The 27,609-nt window shown below is 36.2% G+C and overlaps 2 protein-coding genes across 3 annotated transcripts; one reads left to right on the top strand and one right to left on the bottom strand.

Annotated features, from left to right (window-relative positions):
• The first annotated feature begins 332 nt into the window (after positions 1-332).
• LOC103444465 (phospholipid-transporting ATPase 2-like) lies at positions 333-19,356 on the top strand. Of its 2 annotated transcripts, none has more exons than XM_029108503.2 (25): positions 333-709; positions 1,364-1,581; positions 2,104-2,317; positions 3,963-4,079; positions 4,768-4,860; positions 4,997-5,171; positions 5,900-6,066; positions 7,007-7,111; positions 8,348-8,445; positions 8,551-8,693; positions 9,142-9,238; positions 9,365-9,474; positions 9,554-9,718; positions 12,646-12,800; positions 13,146-13,226; positions 13,374-13,494; positions 13,988-14,094; positions 14,493-14,624; positions 15,449-15,602; positions 16,422-16,539; positions 16,700-16,873; positions 17,027-17,078; positions 17,965-18,092; positions 18,307-18,457; positions 18,838-19,356. In XM_029108503.2, the coding sequence occupies exons 2-25, from the start codon at positions 1,457-1,459 to the stop codon at positions 19,174-19,176; spliced, it is 3,321 nt and encodes a 1,106-aa protein (XP_028964336.2). In that variant the 5' UTR covers positions 333-709; positions 1,364-1,456; the 3' UTR covers positions 19,177-19,356. The 2 variants fall into 2 exon arrangements, with proteins under 2 accessions (XP_028964336.2, XP_070661674.1); XM_070805573.1 differs by having other exon boundaries at positions 9,368-9,474.
• A 4,510-nt stretch (positions 19,357-23,866) lies between these two features.
• On the bottom strand, positions 23,867-25,706 carry LOC103444439 (zinc finger CCCH domain-containing protein 2). The gene is given in 1 exon segment (NM_001328990.1): positions 23,867-25,706. A coding segment is annotated over 1 exon segment (1,311 nt). The 5' UTR covers positions 25,623-25,706; the 3' UTR covers positions 23,867-24,311.
• Positions 25,707-27,609: the final 1,903 nt, after the last annotated feature.

The following is a 27,609-nucleotide window of genomic DNA, read 5'->3' on the forward strand; positions in this document are numbered from 1 at the left end:
AGGGGGAGGGGTGGGCTTAGCCTCATAATGAGCTAATAATAGTGTGATTCAATTAGTTGTTTATTAGATATTATTTTCTCTATTTTTAATATAAATTCAATAGAGACCGATTTTATTATGTGGATTCACCTGCTTTAATTAGTTTATAAGGGGTTTCTTTTAGCATGATCTAAGATTATTCATTTATTTCAAATATTTGATTTTTCTTTTATTAATTTACGCATATAAATATATTTTAAACATGTAAGTTACGCATATCACATTCAAAAAAATATCATGCTCACATGAAATGAAGGCTAGTGTTTAAGAAAGCATGAGTGGTACAATGAATTATGAGGGCGCGGACATTGAGCACGCGACGCTAATTTTAATCAACACTCATTTACGCGGTTCGCGTATGAGTGTGCCCAACTGCCCATACCCACCCAGCCCAGGACCTGATGGTTCCAACGGGCCCCCAGTGGGTTAGCAACTTAACCCAGGTTCGATTCCTGACAGCAGAAAAAAGTTACATTTTTCGTTTAGTGCTTTCTGCCAATACAGTCAAAATGTGATCTGAAGACGAACAAGTCCGCGTCGGATTTAGGTGCCCTAGCTTTCTGAATTCTGAATTCGCTAGGGTTTTCTGGTCTTTCATGCCGATCTGTGTTGAATGGTAGTTGGGTAGAGATGCTTGATGGGCTCAGAGTACCTGTATAACTCGCCAGAGGTGACTCAACTCTGCCTTCCCTTTTCTACATGATATTGATTTCTTAGTGTTCATTTGCTGGGTTAGTGGATTGGATTGCCATCTTAATTTTTGTTATTTAGATTTTGCTTCATTTGGAATTTACAACTCTAATTGGGGTTGGGTTTTCGAGATGTCTTCCGTCTCCCTTTTTTCGTATTCAATTTCGTGAATTTAAAGTGAAATTTATGAATTTCCTTCAAAATTTCGGAAATTTCCATCTCTTTGTTCGTTTCATTGTTTTGATAGGGTCATTTGTACGGTGATAATTAGCCGATTTCCTGAAATTTTGGTGATTCGGGGTGAAAGTCCGGTTTCATTCCCCTTTCGAGGTCGCTTGCTTTAATGTCCAATACTTTCGAATCCTTGTTTGTATTTAAGTTTTTGAACAGCATGGTTCAGCTATTTGTTAGTGTTTACTTGAGATTAGCAACTTTGAAGTTTGTAAGATGAAACATCGGCATTGTGTGAATTTCGGTGTTCTTGGAAATATTACTGCATTAGGTTGCCTAAATCATGTCATGTTGGGTTACTTTGTTTTGTGTCCTACTTAGATTCAGCCATGGTATTTGTTCCTTATATAATGTATTTCTTGTTCTAGTTCACCGTCTGATTCATTAATTTTTTTTTTTTCAGCCTCTTGTGTCTTGTATGAAGGTTCTACATGCTGATCACTGTGGGTAACTTGGAAATAACATTTGAACCTCGTCATATGCTTGTAGTTCAACAATGAAGCGCTACATCTACATCAATGACAATGAGTCATCCCAGTATCTTTACTGTGACAATCGCATATCAAATAGAAAGTATACTCTGTTGAACTTTCTCCCAAAGAATTTATGGGAACAATTCAGGTGATTCAGGAATTGATAATTTTGTTTTTATATTCATTCAATAAGCTGCTGGTTGGGTATATGTTTAAACATTTTAATTGGAATATGATGTTCGGTGGACTTCAGTCACTTCATTTCCATTGTGTTGAGATTCAGACAGATAAAACCTCCATTCTATTAACATACATGCTCTCTCTCAATTTGTTAGAATCTACCATATTTAAGTTTTTCTTGAATCCATCATAACATTCATGAAGATTATTGGGATAATGTGATGTTTCTTTTATTTAAAAAAAAATGTGGTGTTTTCTATTTTGCCACTGATAATTTGTACTTTTGTGGTGCATTAATTAGTCTCGTGTTATAGAGACCGCATAAATCTGTCTAATTAATCATCTTGATTTAAATTGTTGTGGTTCAACAAAAAGCTGTTTTGCCTACAATTTCTTCAGCTAATTTGTTTTGTTTTGTCTTATGTTTTGAACACTCCTTTTTTGTCCCCCACCCATCCTTTTCTCTAACAAATATTATCTCTATTTTCAGCCGCTTCATGAATCAGTACTTTCTGCTGATTGCATGCCTTCAGCTGTGGTCACTTATTACTCCAGTGAATCCTGCTAGTACATGGGGTCCACTTATCTTCATTTTTGCAGTCTCTGCGACAAAAGAGGCATGGGATGATTACAACCGATACCTCTCAGACAAGAAGGCAAATGGGAAAGAAGTTTGGGTTGTTAGGCAGGGCATCAAGAAACATGTATTAGACCTTCTTCTTGATCCTCTTTTCTTTTTCTGTGGTTGATTTTGTTTACCTTTTGAAGTTAAATAGAATAACAAAGTTAATTTACAGTTGTTGTCAATCAATAAAGTGGGTTAACTAGCTTGGCATCAACCAGCATTCTTTACTCTGCTTCATGCATTAGCTAATGTTGGTTGGCTGGTTTATGAGATTTTTGAACGAACATTTTGTTATAGTTAACTTGATGGATGATTCTGACCTAAAGGATGATAGAAAGAATCATGTCTGATTATATCTAAACAATTGTCTTCTTTCATGTGTGCATGGACTTCCTGTTTATATGATTGTCTTATTGTATGTGTATCTTGTTTTTTTTTTCTTTGGTTGAATATGTGCATCTACATGCACTAAAACTTGTGCACATGCTATATTGGGAGTCTTATGACGTATGAGACCATTTAGGGGTGGTTTGGGAGTGAGGTGCTTAAAAAAAAAGCACCCATGAAAAAAAGCTGTGAGGGTTTTAGGTTTTTGGTAAACTGAAAAAAAGGGCTTATTTTGGAAGCTGCTGTGAGAATAAGCTGAAATCAAAGGAAAAAGCTGAAGCTGCTATTTGTAGCTTTGGAAAACTGGCTTTTTTTCAAAGCACACGGAGCTACAATGCTCCTTTAATGAAAAGACTCACTATCAGATTGTTTTTTTTTTTCAAAAGCACTTTTACAAAAAAGTTTACCAAACACTCTGCTGATTTATTTCACAGCCGCTTATTCTCACAGCACAGCCGCTTATTCTCACAACAGCTTTTTTTCAAAGCACAGCAATACCAAACCAGCCCTTAAACTGGTTCATGAACTTAATTGATTGATGAATTGTTATGTAGTGTGTATCTCTTTTAGGTGTTAAAGTGGGAACAACCAACAATAACTCTTATGGACAATAAAAGGAAAAGGGGAAGGTTATACTAATGCCACTATAACAATAGGCATTGTTGCAAATTGACACCGAATGATTGAATCGCTTTGCCACCTGCCTCAACTTTTTCGTCCAAAAATTGCACAACCTATTTTGACATTGCACACTTCTTTAAAGGGTCACATGCAAAGCGAGTGAAACTTGTTGGAGATAAAAATGGAGGGAGTTAGTAGTAGGTGAGACATTGCAACAAATTGATGTGGAAATGTTCTTCATTTTTTTGTTTTGAGGTAGCAATTTGCAGCAGGGGTTCTACTCCAGTTGGTATTGGTACAATTTTCCAAAACAAGAATAAATGAATGAAAAAGAAAGTGCTTTTATCTATATTTTTTATATTACCTTCTGATGTCTGATTTTACAATTGGGATGAATATATATATATATATATATATATATATATATATTTTTTTTTTTTTTGTGGTGGTTGGGGGCCGGGGGGGGGGGGGGGAGTGTCTCTTTCATTAGGAAAACCCAATTTTGCTATATAAAAAAACTAAATAGGATTTATTTACAACTTATAAGAAAAAGGATTTAGATACGATAATTACATTTGTGTTGTTATGTTAGTTCTTTGGTTTTCAGGCTTGTCTGATTCAACGTCTTCTTGGATAGATATTTGTCATCTTCCTTTCCTCAGGCTTTACTGGACTAACATCTTAATCTTTTTGTGCATTGGTTTCCCCACTCTTAGATAAAAGCACAAGATATTCATGTTGGTAACATAGTCTGGCTCCGAGAGAATGATGAGGTGCCATGTGATCTTGTTTTGATTGGTACCTCTGAAGCACAAGGCTTGTGTTATGTAGAGGTAATATTTCAATCTCTTCTTTGATTTTGATTCTGAATTGGCGACTCTCTCTCTCTCTCTATATATATATATATTATGTATTTATGTATGTAATTGTAGCCTTACAGGATCCTTTGATACCCTAAATGATCAACTTTGTCAATAATTGGGATCAAAGTTGAAGAAAATTGAGTAGAAGTGAGGTTTTCTCATCTCGAGTTGTCTTTAGAAATGACAGGTTTTTCTGCGCAGAGAATCTCTTATATATAATTATATGTGTGTGTGGACACAGAGAGATAGAGAGAGTAATGTTTTTCTGGGCAGATTTTTGTGCACATGTTTTCAGACTGAATCTGGAATCCTGGATCTCACAATTTGGCAAAATGCAACCTGATTGGTCCACATTTAGAACATGTTCCTATATATATAGATGAAATTATGTTAAACACTATAGTAAAAAGCCAAGAGGACACTATTTCATAAAGATACCAAACATTCAATGCATGAAAAATATGATTGGAAGAAATTTTAAAAGACCTGATGTTGCAGTCTATTTGTTTAGACTTTTGCTGCATTACGATTTAAGTCTCAAGTGTGGTAGCAATTCTACAGTTTCAGTTATTAACTTGTTTTCATTTTCTTTTTCTATGTTACGGATATGATGCCCTTAAGAATTTGAAGGACCTAATAAGGTGACACGTTTTTGCAGACTTCAGCACTAGATGGCGAAACTGATCTGAAGACAAGGGTTATACCCCCAACTTGCATGGGGATAGATCTTGAATTGTTGCACAAAATTAAGGCAAGAATTTTCATTGCTAAACAGGATCAAAAGTTCAACATTTCTTGGCAAGATTAAAAGAAAATTTTTCTGTTCGTATATCATATCATATTATCATTTTTGTGATTATTTATTTATTAAAACTTTTGCTCTGCAGGGTTTAATTGAGTGTCCCAATCCCGATAAGGACATCAGAAGATTTGATGCAAATCTGCGGTTGTTTCCCCCATTTATTGATAATGACATGTGCCCATTAACGATAAAAAACACACTACTTCAGTCTTGTTACTTGCGGAATACAGAGTGGGCCTGTGGAGTAGCAGTGTACACTGGTAAGTAGACAAAATGTCAAGTTGTAGTTAATGATACACTAGTTTGTTTTATTTGTGTCCTTTATATTGTTTTTTTCTTCTTGTAAAATTTACTCAAAAATTGAAGTTGGTGAAGCCATTGACAAGCGTTTCATTCATTCTTGACATTTAAGTATTTCATTTCTTGGTTGTGGGAATATTCATTCTTGGTGTTGATTTTTCTGTTATCGGGCCAATTTTTCTATTCTTGACCTTTTTGAGGTGATATAAGTTTCCGTGGTTACAAGTTGTCTAATGTTTTGTTGGTTGGCACTGTGAAATAAAGAATGGGATTTAGGTTGCATGTTGATCCTGTTGGATTTGAAGTTATTTAACAATTTAGTGGGAAAGTTGTGAGCAGTATGCAATAGGGTTTAACCACAGGACCTAGTTTTTCCACAATATATGATGAATATTTGATTGGATTTTTGAGAAAAGAGAAGAAATGTTATAAAACTCGTTTTGTAACATTTTCAGCCAAAATACCATAATTTAATAGTTCAAGAATTTCTTTCCTGAAAACCAAGTGCTAATTTATTTGGGTGCACTCTCTTTTTCTCTCTTGGGAGAAGTTTGGATCTATATTCTTGATGTAGGTAAACTGTAGGTACACCACAGTTATATATAGTTTGTGCCTGTGATGATATCGCCATCAGTAAAAAGTAATTGTTCATTTTTGTCTCTTCTATAATTCCTTTTTTACTTTTTAGGCAATGAAACCAAGCTAGGTATGAGCAGGGGCATACCTGAGCCAAAGCTTACAGCTGTTGATGCCATGATTGACAAGTTGACTGGAGCTATATTTGTTTTCCAAATAGTGGTGGTGATAGTTCTAGGCGTTGCTGGTAATGTGTGGAAGGATACAGAAGCAAGGAAGGTATGTCAAAGCGTGAAAGCTTGCATTTTTCTTCAACTGTTCATCTATTCAAATTGTTTTTGACATTGGTATTGAGTTTACAGTTTTCCTGAGGTGCATAATATCATGCTAATAAAGACTATAATGATAGCGAGGACTTTAAGGCCACTGAAAGCAACTTAACCATAGGGATTATGAAAGTGGAGGATAATGGGAAGTTTGTTTCGGGGCATCATTGTCGGGTCATTTTGTTCACACGGATTGGAGGGCTTTGGTATCTTAAGATTAATAGTCGTTTTAGCTGTTTGGTTTTAGTTTTCAGATTAACTGGTTTTGATGCTCTTGGAAGCTGTCGCATTATCAGTGTTTTCTTTTTTAATACAAGCGATGGTGGGGGAAGGGGGAAGGGGGAAGAGGGGGGGGGGGAATTGAACATAGGACCTTGGTTGCAGGGGTAAATGCTCGTAACCACTTGAGCTACAATCCCCTTGCCAGGTTATGGATGTTGTATGTATTTCATCAGTTGACATCTTGTCCGCATTTTTCTGTACTCTTGTCAGTAGCTTTCAAATAAATAGTTGTTTCTAATAAAAAAACTAGTATTTGCATATTTTCAATATGAAAAATTACTTCAAACTTGTGAGATAGTTATCCATAAGTCATGGTGGCAATTAAACAGTGAACATATGACTTATCTGTGTGCATTGGTTTCTTAAGCTGATGTCTATCTTTTCCATAGTTTTTTTTTTCCATCTATTTGACAGTTTGATAGTTTTCTTTTCCATCTATTTGACAGTTTGACTCTACTCGGATTTTATTATTTTTCTTTAAAGCACATTGATCTTCTCATACTTGTAATGTAAATGTGAATTTGTTTTTAAAAAGTTTTGTTTGCCTTTTTAATTATTGAACCTTACTATCAAGCATCCCAATTTATTTTATTTTATTGTTCTTTTTGCAGCAATGGTATGTTCTATATCCAGAGGAAGGTCCGTGGTACGAACTATTAGTAATTCCTCTTCGATTTGAACTACTTTGTTCCATCATGATACCCATATCAATTAAGGTATGCTTGTGAATATTATGCTGATAGTTTTTGTTGACTACATTGTCGTCCCATGGTTTTGCACAATTCTCATTTTTTGTTTTTTGATATTCAGCCAAGGCCTATTTTGGAAGAGAATGTTTTTTAAGATCTTGAGATTTTCTTTCATCATTAAAAAAGATCTTAAGAATTTCATAATAAGTACCACTAGAGATCTGCTCTAAACAAATCAAGGTCTACCACTTGAAATCTGTTCTAAAAGGACTCTGGATTGTAATTATTTCTTAGGAAAGAGTTCCGTTACCATAGCTCTGCTCTCTTATTGCTAAAAATGTTTTTTAACTTGGACACAGATCCTCTCTGTGAGTCTCCCTGTTTTTTTTCCTCAACCTTACAAGTAAACTATCTTTAGAATCATCATGTTATGATATATTAAAAATGGTCTCTTCTCTCATGTTTGGAAATAAAGTCTTCAAAAGAGTAGATAAAGTACCATCAATTTCACACATGATATTAGCGAAGAGGAACTGTTTTTAGAAGAATTTTGTCAACTCCAACTTTTAACACACAAAATGAAGGAAGTAAATGATTTTATAAAGATACGCTTTCTCTGCACTTTTATCCAGGAAGTACTGTTAATTTTTAACGATTAATGATTTTTGTTTTTTTTTTTTGTTTTTTGTATATTGTTTTTTTATGGACAAACTGGTCAGAATTACAATTCCTGTGGACATCCCTGTCTTTATGAAATTTGCGAAATTCAAATCCCACATATTACATAGGAAATGCCCATACTGCACTGCTTATAAGAATGGCTGCTATGACACCCAAGATCAATTTCTTATCCAACAAATATTTATGTGAATTTTTTTTTGTTTGTCATTTTAAATATATGGAGATCCAATCTTTTAAGAGTTTATATTGATCAAATGCAACTTAATTTTTTAAACAATCGGAGCATATCAGAACTGAAAAATATATCAACTCTAGAGAGCTGTTAGTTTGAATTTATTATGGCAAAAACAAAGTTAATTGAATTCCTGCATTAAGTTTGAAGAAGAGGCAGGCCGCCTGTTATGTCTTAGTCAGGATGCATTAACCATTAAGGTGGTCATGATACTATTGTGGCACTAGCAGCATTTAAATCTTTGTTCCTTATATAAGAACTCCAAATTAGTCATGTATTTTTGCTTGTCAGTTTTGAGGACTGCATTCTAATGTTTAAAATAATGAAATGCCATTTTTTCTTTCTCAAAGGTATCTCTGGACCTTGTGAAGAGCTTGTATGCGAAGTTTATTGATTGGGATAATGAAATGATTGACAGAGAAACGAGTACTCCAGCCCATGCAACAAAGTAAGTTGAAGTGGTATTAAAAGAAGGAAAGACATCCATTTTTTTCCTGAAAGAATCGTGTAATATTGATTATTGTATATAAGATGTCTATGCTGTATGTGGCAGCACAGCAATAAGTGAAGACCTGGGACAAGTAGAGTACATTTTGACTGACAAAACTGGTACCTTAACCGAAAATAGAATGATATTTAGAAGATGCTGTATCAATGGAATTTTCTATGGCAATGAAAATGGGAATGCCTTAAAAGGTTTGGTTCTTTCTACTTATGCAACTTTTGCTGTATATTCTTTTATGCCCAGTTTTTTGTATATTAACCCTCTACACTGCTCATGAGATTGACAAAAAATAACTAAGACTAATACTGCTTCCCCTAAAATTATCGTATATATAAATCATTAGGCCACTAAGATTATTTCCACTATTTTCTTTCCTTTTGGTTGAAGTGTTCTTGTAGCTGGATTTTGAAATTGTTGCTTTGTTAGGCCAGTATCAACCTTTCTAAACAAATATTAAGTGCAATGAAGCATATTCTGTTACAAATATGGGAGATTTTATTGCTGATTTATGGTTATGTTAGGCGTGAGCTTATTGGTAGAGATGGACTTGTTTTTGTGACAGACTTTTACTATCTCTTTGGGATTTGCAGACATTTAATGAACTTCATTTTCTGATGTATTCAATCCTTTGAAATGCAGATGAGGAGCTCATAAATGCTGTTGCCGGTGGCTCTTCTGATGTTATTCGTTTCCTTACAGTTATGGCAATATGTAATACAGTGATACCTATTCAAAGGTAACCTTCCCATAAGGAGATCTTTATGCCTGAAGCAAAAGCATCAGATAATTATAAAAAATGCACTTAAGTGTGCACCCTGCGAGAGCCTGAAAATCTTTAGTCTGTTTTTTCTGTTGTTTGTAGCAAAAGTGGAAGTATCTTGTACAAGGCACAATCTCAAGATGAAGATGCTCTTGTTCATGCTGCTGCTCAGCTACATATGGTTTTTGTCAATAAAAATTCAAATATTCTTGGTAAATTGCTTTGGCTATTATAGAATAGATTGGTCCTAATTGCAGAAAAGATGATATATTTTCCTCTAATAAATTGCAGAGATCAAATTTAATGCTTCTACAATTCAATATGAAGCTTTGGAAATTCTGGAGTTCACTTCTGATAGGAAAAGAATGTCAGTAGTGGTGAAGGATTGCCAAAATGGAAGGATTATCCTTTTGTCAAAAGGGGCAGATGAAGCAATTCTCCCTTATGCATGTGCTGGTAATAGTTATCTTTTTAATAGTATGTATATATAAGAAAACCCTGCTTACTGCTGCTGCTGATTGCTTTTCCAAAAAGGGTGCAATAGATAAAAATGTATAGGATGCCATCCAAGACTCAGGTTTCAGATTTGAAAACTGATACGTCCTTCACATTAGGTGTTGATTCTTATAATTGGACTTGCCCTCTTCCAGACTATATGTGGATTATATGTTTTCCTAGTGTCAGGGTTTTCATGGTGGTGTTTAAATGTCTTTTGTTAGGAATAGTGCTTAGAATAGTCTGCTATTGTGGTTAGTAAAGGGGAAGGATATGTCTGAAGTCTACGCATCAATTTTAAGTTGCTGCTAGTTTGTAATGGGTAATGGTGAAAGGGTAAAAGTTTCAGAGTTGTTTGCTGGAAGAACTTTCTATGCAGTTGCTATCTTTAAAACACCATGAGAGTGTGTCAGTTTAGATACTATTTGTTTTCCTTACAATTGGAATTTCAGCTTTAGGAGGAATGTCAGTGATTTGGAGGTTGGAAGGGGCTCCTTTCCTTCGTTTCCTTCAAGGGCAAATTTTTGGAGTTGGAAGTTAGATGGGTGAGCGAGGTTCCTGATAATATAAGCGACAGCATGCCTTAAAAGGCTATCCGCCACAAACTAAAGGTGGTTCTAGGTCTCGTGCCGTAATTTGGCACATGTTGGATGATGCTGGACCTATGTTATGGTACTACGTACTTTTGCTATCTAGGGTTTCTGTGGGACTCTTTTGTTATGTTTTCTGTTGGACTCTTTTCTCAATATTTAAAATTACACTGGAAGAGCACTTTAAATGAATTAGTCAAGCACTAGAAAGCTAGTACTCAAACACTACAAATGTACTACAAAGACTCTAAACAAAGGACTTTCAAATGACACGTTTGAAGGTGTCATTAGAAAGTCCTCAAATGTATTGCATCTAGTCCTTTTTTGCAGTGCGTTTGTAACAAATTTGGCCTATGTTCCTCGGAACTTTAAAGTCCCTCATCCAAACACACCATTAATTATATATAAGTTGGGGGTAATTTCGGCCATTAGCACTGCGGGCTAGTGGTATTTTTCTCCACTCGTAAGTGGAAGGTCTCAAGTTCGACTCACATCCATGTGAGTTTGATACGTAATAATTATGGGCGGCCCGTTGTGTGGCTTAGTCCCCTCCTTTTAGAGTAGAATATTGTTGTACCAAAATAAAAAGTTGGGGGGTGGAGAAGCTTTGCTTCTCTCTGGGTTTGTGTGCTACATCCTAGCCTTAGGTGTGATTCAGAACCCTACTGGTGTGATGTTTGTAGTCTTATCCTTTTGGCTAAAAAGTAAAAAACTTCTCTAACAACTTTTTCGGACCATTAATTGAATTACTATTTTACCCCCTTGTCCCCAACCACAACCACAAGTTATGCAACTTTGATACGATACGGTTATGAACTATACAATTACTATAACTAAGCCACAAAGAAAGCACATTATATAGTATCTGCATCACGATTGCTGCTTTACAAGTACACAAGAATCTGCACCCATTACACTCAATCCGTGTCCAGCTACAAGAACACTTCAACGAAAAGGAATGCAAAAGTTAGACAGGGTTACCGTTGAACTAAAAGTGGTGCCGATGGGCTATTTGGTTTTTATTTCATCATTCCATAAAATTTCCCGATTGGTCTTCCTCAATGTTGGAAAATAGAAGAAAATCCATTTTTCTTTGTTATTATTCTTCTCCATCTTGTAAGAATAATAAATATATACAAGAAATGTAAAGCTGACTTAGGAGATAACATAGGGAATAAAACATAACACCCAAATTTACTCCTATTTTCAGAAATAAGTGTTAAAATAATTAATCAGAAGGCTAATTGATTCATAATCCCATCACCTACTAAATCTCTGGATCAATATCAACTCTAGATGTATTTAGCCCACACTTTTCTACTTGGCAACACTCACTTCAAATCAATTCTAGATTTATTTAGTTAACACTCTCCTACTTCACAACCTCTCCACAAGCTTATAGCCATAAAAATAATAATAATTATTATTATTTTAAGAAACATCAATAATTTTTACATGTTATCTCTTTTGTCCTACATCAGTTTGCCTTAAAATCGCACATTAGTTTATTATGTTTCATCTCCTTTCCACCTTATAGTCAGCTTTGGAAATCAAAATGTTCCCTTGAAACTCTGGCTTTGTGGGAATGTGAGCACCTGCTGTATCATGTCCAGAAGCGAAGGCCCTACATTTCTTTATCGTCACGGGTACATCTTTTGTAAAAAGGGCGAGGAGAGTGCGGATCAAGTGTTTGTTGACTGGCTCATTATTCATTTTTAGTTTTTATTGAAGCTGTTTAAGGGAATTTATGAGTTCTAGGTCATTCCAAATTGGTGTTCAAATAGTTGAGCATTCTGTTAAAGGCTTTGAGGAAAGAAAGGAAGTGGGGTTGTTTGGTGTATGCAATCTCTGGATAAATTTGATGGAGGGAATATGATAGTTTTGAGGATTACAATAGGGCAGGTGTGGGAGATGTTTGGGATCATGTCTGATTTTCATCAGCATTGTGGTCATTGATTTTGGGGGATTCCTTATTCATCTATTACGCTGGGTTTGCAAGCTGCGGTGACGTGATATTTCTTGTAATTTGTTTATTGTGGTTTAGTTGTTTCTTTGATAATGTGTAATCTGCTGTCAGTTTCGAATTTTACGGTGTTATTTTGTTGTATTGAAAGTGGTCCGCAGTTGTCGCATGACTCTCATGATCCATGATTATGAACGTTGCTTTTGCTTTACTAAAGTTTGTCTCCTCTCAATAAACGAAAGAGAATAGTCACATTGCATCTACTTGAAATTTTCTGTTAGCGTTTGTCATATACCAGTTACATTGTCATTCAATAATCCAATTATATACCTCAGGACAGCAAACAAGGACATTTGTTGAAGCGGTTGACCAATATGCTCAATTGGGACTACGTACTCTGTGTCTGGCTTGGCGTGAACTAAAAGAAGAGGAATATCAAGAATGGTCTTTGATGTTCAAAGAGGCTAGCAGCACATTAGTTGATAGGGAGGTAAAGAAAATGTCTGAAATTTTTTCCTAACATTGATTGCTCAGACATAAAGAGGTCGCACTTGGTGCGATGGCAAGTGCCTTCTCCCATGAGCGGTAGGTCTCGGGTTCGAGACTTGGGAGCAGCCTCTCCATAAATGGGGGTAAGGCTAGCCGACATTCACCTCTCCCAGACCCTGCGTAAAGCAGGAGCCTTGTGCACTGGGTACGACCTTTTTATTGATTGCTCAGATATACATACGTCCATTACATTGGTAATCGGTACGTACATACACTGATACGTAGACATGGAAATTATGTGCATCTATACTATACATTTGCTTATTTAATTTAACTATTTTTGCAGTGGAGAATTGCTGAGGTCTGCCAAAGATTAGAGCATGACTTTGAAGTTCTTGGAGTTACTGCAATAGAGGATCGCCTGCAGGTGAATCTCTCCGTAGACCCTTGAAAGTTATTTCTTAGATGTAGGTTTTGTTAATTTCTACTTAATGTCTAATGTTCTGGAGTGTTGAATTCTGGGTAGTTTCTCGATACTTAACTTGTAATGTTGTCGTTGGTATGTAAATTTCAGGATGGTGTACCAGAGACGATTGAGGCATTGAGAAAAGCTGGCATAAATTTTTGGATGCTGACTGGGGACAAGCAGAACACTGCCATACAGATTGCTCTTTCATGCAATTTAATTTCCCCTGGTAGTTACAATTACATCTCTTGTATCAGTTTTTGTATATGTTTTGTGCACTTTGTCCAGCTTAGTTACATACATGTGACAAACCTGTCCCTGTATGAGCAAGGCTATTTTTAGCTGAGTTAGAGCAGTAAGAGAGGTGTATAACTATCTTGTTTTACTGCTTTGCCTGCGACTCATATTTAATATTTCGATTATTTCGCATCTACTTTGTCACATGGTCAAGAAAATTTGTGCACCCTCAGTAATATTCTCTTTTTGCTTGTCTATAAAGACTGATTGTACTTAAATGTTGAGACTCAGGTTGTCACTGACAAGAAAATACCATATGTATGAGTTCTTAATTTGTATGAATAAATAATTGAGAAAATATATGTATATAAATATATAATTTAATGGACCTTCATTATATTGCTTCTTAATAAATGTGGTTTTCTGTTTCTCCATATTCTTTCCACCATTAATATCTCTCTCCCTCTCTCTCTCTCAATTGACAGAGCCGAAAGGTCAGCTTTTGTTAATTGATGGCAAAACTGAAGATGAAGTTCGTAGAAGTCTAGAGAGAGTTTTACTTACAATGAGGATAACAACTTCAGAACCTAAGGTACAGCTTGTACACTTATCACAAATTCAATTTATTGATGGGTTCCCCTGCTTCTTTGTGAATTTCTAATGCAACTTTATATCAAAGTATTGAGAAAGGTTTGTGGTCGTATTAAACTATTATAATTGAGTACAGAGTTATTCTCTGTTGTTTTAGGGTCTGATAGACTGCCTGTCATGTTTCTTGTAGTTCCTTTTGTGGTTTCTTAATAAAACATTTTCTCCAAGAAAAAAAAAAAAAAAACTTGAATGGGATTTGCCTCTAATAATTATATGAATATTGTGTGATCCTGTTTTTTCAAATACATTGTTATGTATTCTCAAACCATAATAGATTTGTGGTGATTATTCTGCTCTTCTGCTCTCTCACTTGTAATTCTTTACATTTTCCTTCAACAGGACGTGGCATTTGCCATCGATGGCTGGTCCCTTGAAATTGCACTTAAGCATTATCGGAAAGCTTTTACTGAATTAGCAATATTGTCAAGGACTGCTATATGTTGTCGTGTGACACCATCACAAAAAGCACAGGTGTTCTTTAGATTTATTTAATTATATTAATTTCAGTTTTTCTTGTACCAATTTTTCCTTCAAGCTTGATCCCTCCAATCTAAATGCAGAATTTTAAGAGTGTTCATTAGTTATGCTTTGCTTAGTTAGCTACGTGCTTTTTCCTCAGTTATGACAGGGAAGGCTCCCATGCAAGAAAAATATGCAATAAGCCCTGGATTATCCAATTTTCATTATAGTGAGCTAGTAAACTTCTCTTTGTTAAAAAAAAAAAAAACTGTAGGTGATACCGTATGCTTCCTTCTAACTTATGTCTAAAGTAAGTTGCTGCAAATTAACTGTTACATACATTGCAATGACCAGTTTTTATGATGAATTCTATGATTTATTTGCCATCATACTTTGATTTTCTTGATATAGCATCGGCAGTATGCATCCATTTCTTTAAATGGTCTTACGGGGCATCTATAGTGCTGGTTTCATACATTCCTACTTGGTAGAGATGCTAACTGAATGAATAATTTTTTTTGAAATTATCATTGTTTTTCGGGTTCGAGACTTGGGAGCAGCCTCTCCATAAATGGGGGTAAGGCTAGCCGACATTCACCTCTCCCAGACCCTGCGTAAAGCGGGAGCCTTGTGCACTGGGTACGACCTTTATCATTGTTTTTCCACATTTGTAGAGGTTGTGTATTTAATATGGAGCAATATGTGTCACTTGAGTAATTCATGTTCTTTAATCATATGTTGTGACTGTCTGGCATATCATATATATCTGGGCGGTTCTGTGCCATGGTAGGAAATATTGGAAGACAATTTGATTTATGTGATGCTATATATTGCAGCTTGTAGAGATTCTAAAATCATGTGACTATAGAACATTGGCTATTGGGGATGGTGGAAATGATGTGAGGATGATACAACAAGCTGACATTGGGGTTGGCATCAGTGGTAGAGAAGGACTGCAAGCAGCGAGGGCAGCTGATTATAGTATTGGGAGTAAGTTAATGATAGCTCTGTGTGTGTGGTTGTCGGTTGCAGTGTGCATGTCTCTGCAGTCTAAAAATTATCAGATGTATTTTGTTATGCTTATATTGCTAGAATATGAGTTATCTTATTTTATTTGGCCAACTTTTCCATGACGTTAAATATTTATGCACCTAGAAATAACTTCTTGTAACCCTGTTGTCCTGTATTTGTGGTCCACTCTTGTTTTCTGATCATAGGAGATGTTGGGTTGTTCAAAGGTATTTTCTTGCAAATCTTTTTTTTGTTTCCCTGGTTGAAAATTCAAGCCTCTTTTTCTGGTCTTTAGAAGTAAATTTGGAAAGTGAGGGTGCCCACCAAAGTGCAGTTTCTTTGCTGTCTTGTTAATTTGGTTTGTATGGGATGAAAGCGGAAAAATCTTCAAGGGTATCTCTGTGGGACAGGAAGAGATTTCTGGCTTCTCTTTTAGCTTCCTTGACAAAGCACTTTAAGGATGTTCCTTTTAGTTTGGTTCATTTGGATTGTTCTGCTGTTACTAAGTGGTTTAGTTTGCATTTAATTTCGCGTGAGTCTTTGGGTTATCTTTAGGTGTATGATTCTGATGGACTCTTTTGGCCATTTCGTTATATACTTCTCTTTTCATCTTCAATAAATTTCTTGTTTCTTACAAAAGAAATGCTAAGGTACATGCATGCCTGGTAAGTTCTAGGATGAGCATAACCTACAAAGGAGATCATATTCTTGTCCTTTTTTAATGCATTTATCAATGTTGTAATTGTATGTATGTATTTTCAACTCCCTGACTCTATGACTGCTTCTCCTGGCTTGCAGAGTTTAGGTTTCTGAAAAGACTAATACTTGTGCATGGGCGTTACTCATACAATCGTACAGCATTTTTGTCCCAGTACTCCTTTTATAAATCCCTGGTGATATGTTTCATCCAAATTTTGTGAGTTTCCAATTCCATGGGCAACGTTTCTCATTTTATAGCTGATTCTTAGTTTCAGTTATTTCTGGTAACATTTGTTGTTTGATCTTTTCTTGATACCTTTTCTTCACCATCAGCATCATCACTATTTTCTGTTATTCTGACATTGGAACGCTGCCAGTTTCTCTTTTGTTTCAGGGGTCTCTGGAACCAGTCTTTTCAATTCGGTTAGCTTGATGGCTTATAATGTTTTCTACACTAGTGTCCCTGTTTTAGTCAGTGTTCTTGATAAAGATCTCAGTGAGGATACTGTGATGCAGCATCCACAAATTTTGTTTTACTGCCAAGCGGGGAGGTTTGATTTTAAGCTGCATTATCCTTGTTCTGTTTTACAGTCCATATGTGCAAGACTTTTTTCACTTTAAACTGCAGCGGGCATCTGCTGTCTGAGCTAAGTTATACTTTCTATTGGTCATTTAAAATGAACTTTTTGATGTTCTTGAAACAGGCTTCTGAATCCTAGCACATTTGCAGGATGGTTTGGACGATCCCTTTTTCATGTGAGTGCTCATCCTTTCAATCTCTTTAGTAATCTCAACTAAGCACCCATTTGGGTCTGCTTCTCTAGAAAGCACTTCTCATAATCGGTTCAGCTAGAAGTGCCTTTTATTAGAAACACGTTGAGTTTTATTGAAAATCAAAGTGCTTCCTGCAAAAGCACCTGGAAATTTCTTTGATGACCCAAAAGCACTTTTAAGTTTTTATGCCAAACATGGTCAAAAGCGCTTTTGGTTCTCAAAATACACTTTAAGCCCTTCATGGAGGAGTCACAAACAGGCCCTAAATGTGGGTGTTAGTAATAGATAGATGAAGCTCGCTGTTACTTGTTAAAGTTCATGGAAAACCATCAGACTTTCCTTGTTTAATAAAAAAAAAGGTCGTACCCAGTGCACAAGGCTCCCGCTTTACGCAGGGTCTGGGAGAGGTGAATGTCGGCTAGCCTTACCCCCATTTATGGAGAGGCTGCTCCCAAGTCTCGAACCCGAGACCTACCGCTCATGGGCGAAGGCACTTGCCATCGCACCAAGTGCGACCAAAAATGTTAGATGTACCAGTTAGACTCCAAAGCCAATTTATCGTCTGAGAAGTGAATCTCAAGAGATTCTTCTATAGAACTGGTCGTGGTCCCTTTTGGTCTGAATAGTTTTGTTGGCAAACACTTTTTAGATTTTCCATCTTGATGACTGCGTGCATGTGGTAAGTGATGGTGGGGATGCACTGGTTAAGATGCATTTTCTAATTGGTTATTCAAGTTATCTCATAGATTACGGGGGCGCATGAATGAAAGGGCTTTTTATTTCTCAAAACAACTTTAGTTCTGCTCTGGTCTAGATTTTCTCCCTGTTACTTCTCTCCATCAATTCTAATACCAGGTTTGGTTTCCAGGCAATTATTGTGTTTGTGATTAGCATACATGCCTATGCCTATGAAAAAAGTGAAATGGAGGAGATTTCAATGGTTGCTCTCTCCGGATGTATTTGGTTGCAAGCTTTTGTTATGGCATTAGAGACAAAGTAAGTGTTATCATACTTGGCTTTCGTATAGCTTTTACTGTTTCCAAGTAATTACTAGAGAAAAATATACACTTCCTTTGCAATCACGGTGTGACTTGCTTGGTAATTATTATATAAGTGTTCTCATCCCTTGTTTAATAGAATTAAATAAAACTCGAGAGAAAAAATGTTTTTGATTTTTTTCTGACTACCTGTTTTTGTTTGCTTTGTGCAGTTCCTTTACACTATTGCAACATCTTGCTATATGGGGAAATTTAGCTGCCTTCTATATCATCAACTGGATCTTCAGTGCCATTCCATCATCGGGAATGTATACAATAATGTTTCGCTTGTGTAGACAGCCATCTTATTGGATGACAATATTGGTAAATTTCCGTTCTCCATTCTTTGCAGTTATTTTTTCAGTGTGGCTTCCTTCTAAATATCATCATCATTGATTTCTCGGTAGGGAAATCATGTTGAATAGGTGTTACGCACCGCTACGAACCACCAAATGGTTCGCAGAACAGTACATGATGTTGTATTAGTTTAGTGGTTTCTTTTGGGTTATACAGAATCACCAAATGGTCTACTGAGAGATGAAACATTCGTCGCTCAGTAATCTTGTATTATCCAACGGATGATTTAATTTTTCCGTTCATGTTCTTTTCTAAATCAAGAATGGAGGGCCAGAATATGGCACTGGAGAGGAACGAGACGATATGTACACTTGGTGATACTGATGGGAACTTTTTGTGCATTGCAGCTCATAGTTGGAGCCGGGATGGGTCCGATTCTTGCTCTGAAGTACTTCAGGTATACGTACAGGCCAAGCAAAATCAATACGCTTCAGCAGGCGGAACGATTGGGTGGTCCTATCCTGTCTATTGGGAGCATTGAGCCACAACCCAGAACCATTGAAAAAGATGTTTCTCCATTATCAATAACTCAACCCAAGAACAGAAATCCAATTTTTGAGCCTCTACTATCAGATACACCAAATTCAACTAGAAGGTCTTTCGGTTCAGGCGCACCTTTCGATTTCTTTCAGTCCCAGTCGAGGTTGTCTACATCGAATTACGCAAGAAATTGTAAGGACAACTGAGTCGTACAATTCTCTAGCAGCATTTAACCAACTGAACCCATTGTACGTGCCGACGGTGCCGTGGTTGAACTGTCATTGTATGTAGCAGGTATAGGCTGTCGGTATACATGGCTTAAATTCAATCATCGTATGCGTTTTCCTTTTTAATGGTAAAGAAAATGATAATTCAATTACTGCAAATCATGAGTGCCAAAAATTCCATGTGAATAAATATAATTGCAGATGCTAGAAGTGTTTGGTACTTTGAGCTAGGATTGTTTTGTTTTAACTTTGTCGGCAAGGCAAACGCATTTCCTTGTATTTGAAAAATATTAATTTAAAAAACAAATTAACTATTATTAAGGGGAGGAGAGAGTTTGAAACTATCACATTAATTTAGGGAAATCGGGGAATTTCAAATCAAGAATGTATGAATAGAAGCTCAATATCTTATCTATTAGGATATTGAACCACATGCAATTGGAAGGATATTAACAGAAAATGATCATTGTCAGATCCTTTTCCTAGTGTTTCTGTGATCTCACCATTTCAGCATATATCATACAGTCAAAAATTATTTTAAAATTTAAAATTAAATATGAATAGTATTTAACGAAAACTGACCACACGATATACAATAAATGGATGAGATCACGGGATCTTATTCCGAAATTAACAATGTTACAATGGACAAAGCCACCTTGGGCTCATAGGGCGGATGCCCCCACTCTTTTGTTTTTGTTTTAAGTTTTGGTTGTGGTTGTGTTTGTGAAAAATGTACTCTTTCAGTTGTTTGTGATAGTAGCATTAACTCTTCCATATGCTACTTCCATTGTTGAAAGAGCATTTTCGGCCAAGAAATTTATAAAGATAGATTATGAAAATGTAAGGAAGATCAATGGATGAATGATAATATGGTTACTGTTATAGAGAGCAATATTTGATGGTATTGGTAATAAGGTTGTCGTTTAATGCTTGAAACATAAAAACGCATCAATAAATATTGTAATATGTTGTATGAAAAACCTTATGGATTAAGTTTGTTTTTTAGTACATTCTTGAGCTTTTTAATTCGTGACTTTGTTGTTTGAGGATGCCTCCATCCATACACATCTCTAACTTCATCTCTGGTTGTAACTGCAACAATTTTATGAATTTCAAGAGAAACAAAGAAAATTCATAAAAATTTATCATTTGACCAGAAATCAGAGAAAACACAATTGCCAATTACATTTATATTTTAAAGTGGATGGAGCGATAATATAATGGGGTGAGTTTAGCACCACTCAAAAAATACAAGGTGAAAGAAGATCTACAATCATTCACGTATTTGTTTTAATAATTTTCCAGATGTTATCTTATTTTAGAAACTACGACTGATCTCTTTTCTAATGTTTCCTCAGTTTGAAAGAAGGAAAAAAACAAAAAAAAAAGAAGAAAAAAAAAGAAAAAAAAGAAAAGAAAAAAAAGAAAAGAAAAAGACATCCTTATTTACTTGCAAAATGCAATGCATGAGTTCACAAAGTTTGATCTATCCCAAGGTCTAAAATATCGATATTATCCCAATATTTTCATCTTAATTTCCGTGTTTTTAGACTGCCGATATTTCTGATATCATCGATATTTTAGACTTTAATAGGAACTCTATGTGGTACTAAGTCACTCATATATCTTTCCATGCAATGTATAAAGTGTAAAATATTGTACTAATTCATTATATATAAATGATTATGGTGTGTTTAAACTTATTTCATTAATTACTACATATTTTCTACACTTACAATGTTTGACAGCTCGCTATATAATCAACTTAAATCAGTTAAATCCATCATGCAATGCATTCCTTCCAATTTTTTTGTGATAAACTAATAGATAATTAACTAAATAAACATCCTACAAAGTTTTAATAAAAATTTCTAAGTTTTTCTTACAATTTCCTTGGTTTTTATTCAATTTTTATTGATATCGATAATATCCTGATATTTTCATCAAAATTTTTGTATTTTTAAATTACCGATATTTCCGATATCATCGATATTTTAAATTTTAATCTGTCCATATCATCTGCATGAACGTCAGAAGATTCACCATAAAAGTTTCTGCCTCTGTAGACAAATTAATCGATAAACACCACAAGGGGCCTATACAAAAATGTACCCATTTACAGGTGTCAGCCATACGTATTACCTAATAAATTCTGTCACGAGCATTCCTCATGCCTGATGGGCATGGCACGGGCTTTTGTCCCCAAACCTAAATTTAACAAAAAAAAAAAAAAAAAAAAAAAACTATCCTCTTTCCATTTGTATGACAATTTGCTCCTTCACTTGCAATTTTTATTCTTTTTTTTTTTTGTTCTGAAAGAATTTTTTTTATTTAAAAGAAATAAAGAAGAAAAATTATAGTTTTGCTTTGATAGTTTTTTTTTTTTAAATAGAATAGCTTTATTTTAAAATCCTAATTAGAAATGAGTATTTTTAGAATTATATGAATAATTCACCTTCTTGCCTTCTGGCTTCATCTATATAAATAGATAGATCAAATGAAAATTGAGATTGGGGCATCAACACATGTAAAAAACTTAGATAAAACGACATTACTCTATCACGTAATGTTGACTTTCAACTCAATAATACAACGCTATGCTAAAAAAGTTTTACACATAACATTGCATATGAGACTAGACCAAAGTGCTACAACAACGATGAATTCGTTTTATGTAATGCAGATATCGTCATTTGATTGCAGCATGGGCTGCTCCCCCACCCGCCCCACACCATTTGTATTATTTTTAAGTCGTATCTGACAAATCATCACCTAAATCACGCATTGCATAATTTGCATCGCACCTAGTCAGTACGCAGCCAAGAAAAGGGCGTTGCATTTGTTTTCCTTTGCATTTCGTTTTCTTTTAGGTACAGACTACAGAGACTCATAGGGGATTTCCCTACCATTACCATATATCCCAGCTGTCTTTCAGATAAGTATCCCTCCTAGGGAGCATATAGAATAGAGTGTGCTAGTACATCCATCGTTCCCTCGATCTACTTTTGATGAATAACGTTATTAAGATTCTCATGCTCTAAGTGATCATTTTTTTTTTACACACAATGGCGTTACTGAATTAAATAGTTAATTGTTAGGGAGGAGGAGAATCTATGAAGATTGAACTCGCACCATAGTGCATAAGCATGATTACTTTCTGCCACAGCGATAAAGCTTTATATGTTTTATGTGACGATTTAGTAATTGACTTCCATGCTACTCACAATATTCATGGCCGTTTCGTTGTGATATGTGATCCGTTGAATAAATGCACAATAGAAACTATAAATCTTATCCCAAAAAAGTTGTAGTTAATTTTGTTTTACTTTCCTTTGTTAATTGTTCTTCTAGTTAGTATGTAAATGGTGGTATAATTCAAACTTTGTCAAACACTTGTAAAATAAATAATATTAACGTGGAAGTGGAACACAAGTTAATAGTAGAAGGGATCATATGTATTCAAATATCGAAGGACAACATTTGTTTCAAAGTAAGCTTATTTAAATGACACTTGTAGCTACTTAATACTATGATCTAGTGGTATTTCTCTTTACTTGTAAGTGAGAGGTCTTAGGTTCAAATCTCGCTAAAAACTAATTTGAACCACATTATTGTTAACCCATGGAGAGACTAAGCTCATCCCCCTTCCCCTTAATTACATTAAGTGGTTACATTAAATGGTTATCTTATCGTGTTCGGCTATTTTTTCTTTACCAGTAATTGGATGTGTTAATGAAAAAGAATTTGTCCCATTTTTTTAAGGATGACTTATGCATGATGGCAAAATATAGATAATTTGAATCATTAAAAGAAGTTACGTAGAACCCTACGAAGTGTTCCTCGAATTAGTTTATTTGAAGGACTCTCCAAGAAAAGAAAGAGATGGTATAGATATGAAATTGTTAATTTGGTACAAAGAAGTTCAGTTTGGAAAAAAATTTCATTATGACCAGAACATAGTTTGGTACATCACGTATTTTTATATAAGTGGTGAGAAATTTTATTTTTTAAGTTATTAACTATTTAACACACATATCCCACCCATTTGTATAGTAACACGTAATGTACCGCTCTGTGTTCCGGTCACATTGAAAAATCTCAATTCAGTTTGAATGTTGAGAGACTTGAGAGTACATTGAGAAAATAAAGGACCTTGCATGTGCTTATAATAAGTAATCATATTGCTTCTTGTATTTCCAATTTATTTATGATCGAACTTCAACTTCTTCGGATACCATAAAATAAATCACTATTTTATTAACTTCTTGACTTTGAGAATATATATGCAAGTCGTCGTTGGTTGGTATGAGTAGTACGTAGTTTTGGATCAAAAGGGAAATTAAGGGTGTATGCCTTGTGCTGTGCTTGCAACCCCTTGTTCCCATCAATGTTATCTTATCAGGTGACTAACAAATCAACGTGTTTGTATTATTTGGATGAATGAAAATCCAAAATCAAGCCAGAAACGAACACTGCTGCATGTCTGCCACGTAGCTAATCAAGATTTTCCATGCCACCTATGGGCAGAAAGTTCTCACGAGACAATAGTATCACAAACATGATTTTCAAACCCTATCGTCTTGGCTGATTAGGTTTTGACACGCAAATATCAATTGTAGGCAGAAGATTAATCAAATTTAATTAAATAGAACTTGTGAAATAGAACTGCATAATATATAGATGTATATGAATATATTGATTGATAATTCTTCTCCAAAGCATTTCAATATCAAATAGATACATGAAATTAACAACGTCATCAACTCATCAGCTAATTATAAATACACTCGGCCTCCGACTTCAGAAAAGAAAAAACATCTCCAACAAAGAAATTAACAACAATTGATAATTGAAAAAAATAAACAGAAAATAATGACAACAATTAATAATGTACGGCTCAATCCCGTATGCATACGCGTACGTACGTACGTACGGCTGGTGAAGCATGCAATATATACAGTTGGCCTGGGAATGGGATGGACAGATACGATGGCCATCCATCCATCCATCTTTTATTAAGTTGGATCTCGTCCGTCCGTCCGTCCTTCACATCACACGATGATGATCATCTAGCTTCCAAATCATGGCAGTCAGAGAGTTACCAAAGTCCTTTACATCAAGAGGTCATTAACCCAGCCAAGATCCGGGTCCGAGTCAGCGGCTGAGGTAAACCCTCCTCCGTTAATGATCTCGTTATTTTTTATGGGCATATTGGTATCACGATCAAAACCCAACAAGCTTCCATTTCTTGATGACCAATTTTCATCCCCGTCAAAAAAATTGATCCCGCGTCCTTTTCCGCCTCCAAATGGTTGGCTTGGGCTCGGAGTGGACGGTGAAAGAATAAACTGTTGTTGCTGCTGCTGCAGATCGTCATCAGCAGCAGCATAATTCATATTCACATCAAATGAAATGTCGACCCACCTCTTCTGAGAAGCAGCAGCGGCAGCGGCAGCTTCATGGAATTTCATGGCCTCCAAGGAGCTCATGAGCTCAGCAACCACTTCGTTGTAGCTCATCAACCCACCTGTGCTTGCATGCACCTGATCCAAACACCCCAACCCTAACCCACCACAGGGAGACATAACTGGCGAATTATGAAACTCGTCCACCGACGAGCAGTGTTTAGCTGCTGGCGACACAGGCGGCGACAAATGATGAGACATACCGTCCAACAGAGTCGAAGTTGGAGACGACGTCGCCGCCGCTGAATGACAGAACAAACAGCAGTACTGTTTATTGTTGTTCGAACAGGAACGGGGCGACCCCACCGATGAGTTGTTCAGGTGGTACTTCTTGGAACCAGCCATGGGGGAAAGCACCTGATCCGCCGGCAAAACCCTAAGCTGACGTGGCGTGTGCGCAAAGAAGCACACCTTCCTCTTGCAGTTCTTCCCGTCTTTGCAAGCCTCAGTTCTATACCTCGCCGGGTGCAGCCAGCACTCAAAGACTCCGTGCGAAAATTCACAGCTGTCGCCGCGGCTGCATGATCCACGCCGATAGTCCGCGCACACGGTGCCTGAGTAGTGATGGCGGCGCGGGTCCCGCCGGCGAGCCTTCTCTCCGGGGTGGGCGAAAGGGCAGTCAGTCCAGTCGTGGCTGCGGCTGCGGGTGCACCGGCGGACCTTGAACTCAAACATGCGGAAGTGGTCGGAGGAGTAGGGATCGACCTCGTCGTCATCAGAGCCGGTGTTGCAGGGGAGGAATTTGCGGACGAGGGCCTCGTCAGCGGAGGAGAAGCGCGGGGATCCGCAGTCAGCTGCGGCGTACATGTCAGAAGAGGGAAATTCTTGGGGGCTGCGGCGGGTGAGGAGCTTCCTCGGTGGGATGTCAGTGTTGCTGTCCCTGAGGAGGGTTTTCTTGAATGATTGGAGCTGGTGGGAGGGGTGGAAATTGTGCTGCTCGTCGCAAACACTACTCATCTCTGATTGATATGATGGATGCAAACCCTAACTAATTAACAATGATAACAATATTAACGTGTGTATAAACCAAATTGATTCACTAGCTATAGAGAGAGTGGTGGTGGTGTTGATGAGAGGGGAACAAGAGGGTGGATTATATAGGTGGTTGAGGGAGAGAAGCTTAGTGAGAGAGAGAGAGGGATGATCGATGACGAGGACAGAGAAAGGGGGATGGGCAGAGAGATGCGTGGCTGCATAGCATTAGGGTTGGGCATGCAAAAAGGGTATGTGGCAGCTTCACAATTCACTTGGCACGCAATAACTTGGCTATGTGTTTGCTTAGTGGAGCATCTCCGTTTTCTCACAACATGTTTTTGGATTCAATAATGCTATTCTTACAATGTTTTTTACCACAATTTTATATCATTTTAGGTGACATCTGATGTGGATAACCACGTCATTTAAATTAATTAACATTTAATTTCCATTAAAAAACTATTTAATTAATCAAGAACTAATAAAAACATGGTTAATTAAGAGAAATTTTTAGTTGTGATGAGAACACGAGTGGTATACCACGTGTTTTATGTAAATGGTGGGAAATTTTATTTTTAAGTTACTAACTTTTTAACACACACATATCTCACCATTTATATAACAACACGTGATGTACTATCCCATGGACAGTCACACTGAAAAAATCTCTCGTTAATTAAATAATGATTGTAGTATACGAGAAGTCTCATTTTTCCTTCCCCTTTCAATTCTTCTTCTTCCTTTCCATTTCTTTCTCACGCCAGTTTATTTATTAATTTCTGTTGATTTCCATGATTATGATCAAGTTTTATAGAATTCACTCATATATCACAATTACCATATATTGATTTCTATCTCCACCTCATTCCACTTCAAGTATTTCAGTCTCCAATCTTCATTGGTCCACCATGGCTATTCATCTCATGATTTTTTTTGTCTTCTTTTCAAAAAAAAAAAATTGTGGTTTAAAAGAAGGATTTCATTTGATTATTATTGAATAACGCATATTATTTCATGAGAATTAGGAGTCAAAATCAAATTTATTTATCGGATTAGGGTTCATACCCAATTAAGTTATTAATGCTAGTGGGAGAGTTGAAGTCTGCAATTTTCCTTATTTTAATATTTTAATTAATAAGAAAATTGAAATTGAAATTGAAATTAAATGATGTGGCTTGTCCAATTCACCTGCCACCTAAAATGATAAATAAATGTGGTATAAAATTGTGGTAAGAATAGCATTACTCTTTTAGATTTGGTTTCAGAAGCCTAAACCTATTACATTACATGCACATAAATAGGTGTTAAAGTTGTATATTATTTCTTAAAAACTGTGACGACCCGTCTCGAATTAAAATATATTTTATCCTCGAGTCCGTGAAAATAACTATTTTGCCCTCGTGGGTCTTGTGACGTGGATGTATGTATATAGTCTTTAATTATTTTTCCATTGACGTGATTAAGTTGTATTCGGCGTAACGAGATCGTGGATGCAAGTTAGGGCCGAGTCGGGTATGTAGAGAAAATGTTATGATGAAATAAGGGAAAATGGATTGGTTCTTTTAGTTTGATCCAATTGCATGGATCTTGGGTTTGGTGGCCCAATCAAGGCTTGACGTTGTTTTAGGTGGCCAACCCCGTAAGCTACTCTCACACACACACACGTGCAACCTTGTTCTTTCTTTCTTTCTATCTCTCTCTCAAAAATTCTTTCCGTCCGTACGATCCGATTCTTCCAGCCTTCAAACACCATCAAACACCCACGAATCGAGTGAGTGGAGGTCACCATCATCTTCCTTGTGACTCCATGAGTCTAGTGACACTTTTGGGATGAAGAACAGTTCACGGGAACCCAAGAACTTAGAAGCTCTGGCGGAGTACCCTGTTTCCCCGACGTGATCATCGAGGTTTTACTTGTTTTTGAAACTTAGAAAGGTATTAATACAACTCCTTTAGTGTTTTAGACTAA

This window comes from Malus domestica, chromosome 09, assembly GCF_042453785.1.
Source record: "Malus domestica chromosome 09, GDT2T_hap1".
NCBI lineage: Eukaryota > Viridiplantae > Streptophyta > Magnoliopsida > Rosales > Rosaceae > Malus > Malus domestica.

What these genes read in the sequence shown, in the direction of transcription:
- LOC103444465 (XM_029108503.2), top strand. Translation starts at nt 1,457, where the DNA reads ATGAAGCGCTACATCTACATCAATGACAATGAGTCATCCCAGTATCTT. An exon ending in TTTTACTGCCAAGCGGGGAG is followed by an intron (nt 16,874 to 17,026) that starts GTTTGATTTTAA and finishes TTCTTGAAACAG; the next exon opens with GCTTCTGAATCCTAGCACAT. An exon ending in CTTATTGGATGACAATATTG is followed by an intron (nt 18,458 to 18,837) that starts GTAAATTTCCGT and finishes TGTGCATTGCAG; the next exon opens with CTCATAGTTGGAGCCGGGAT.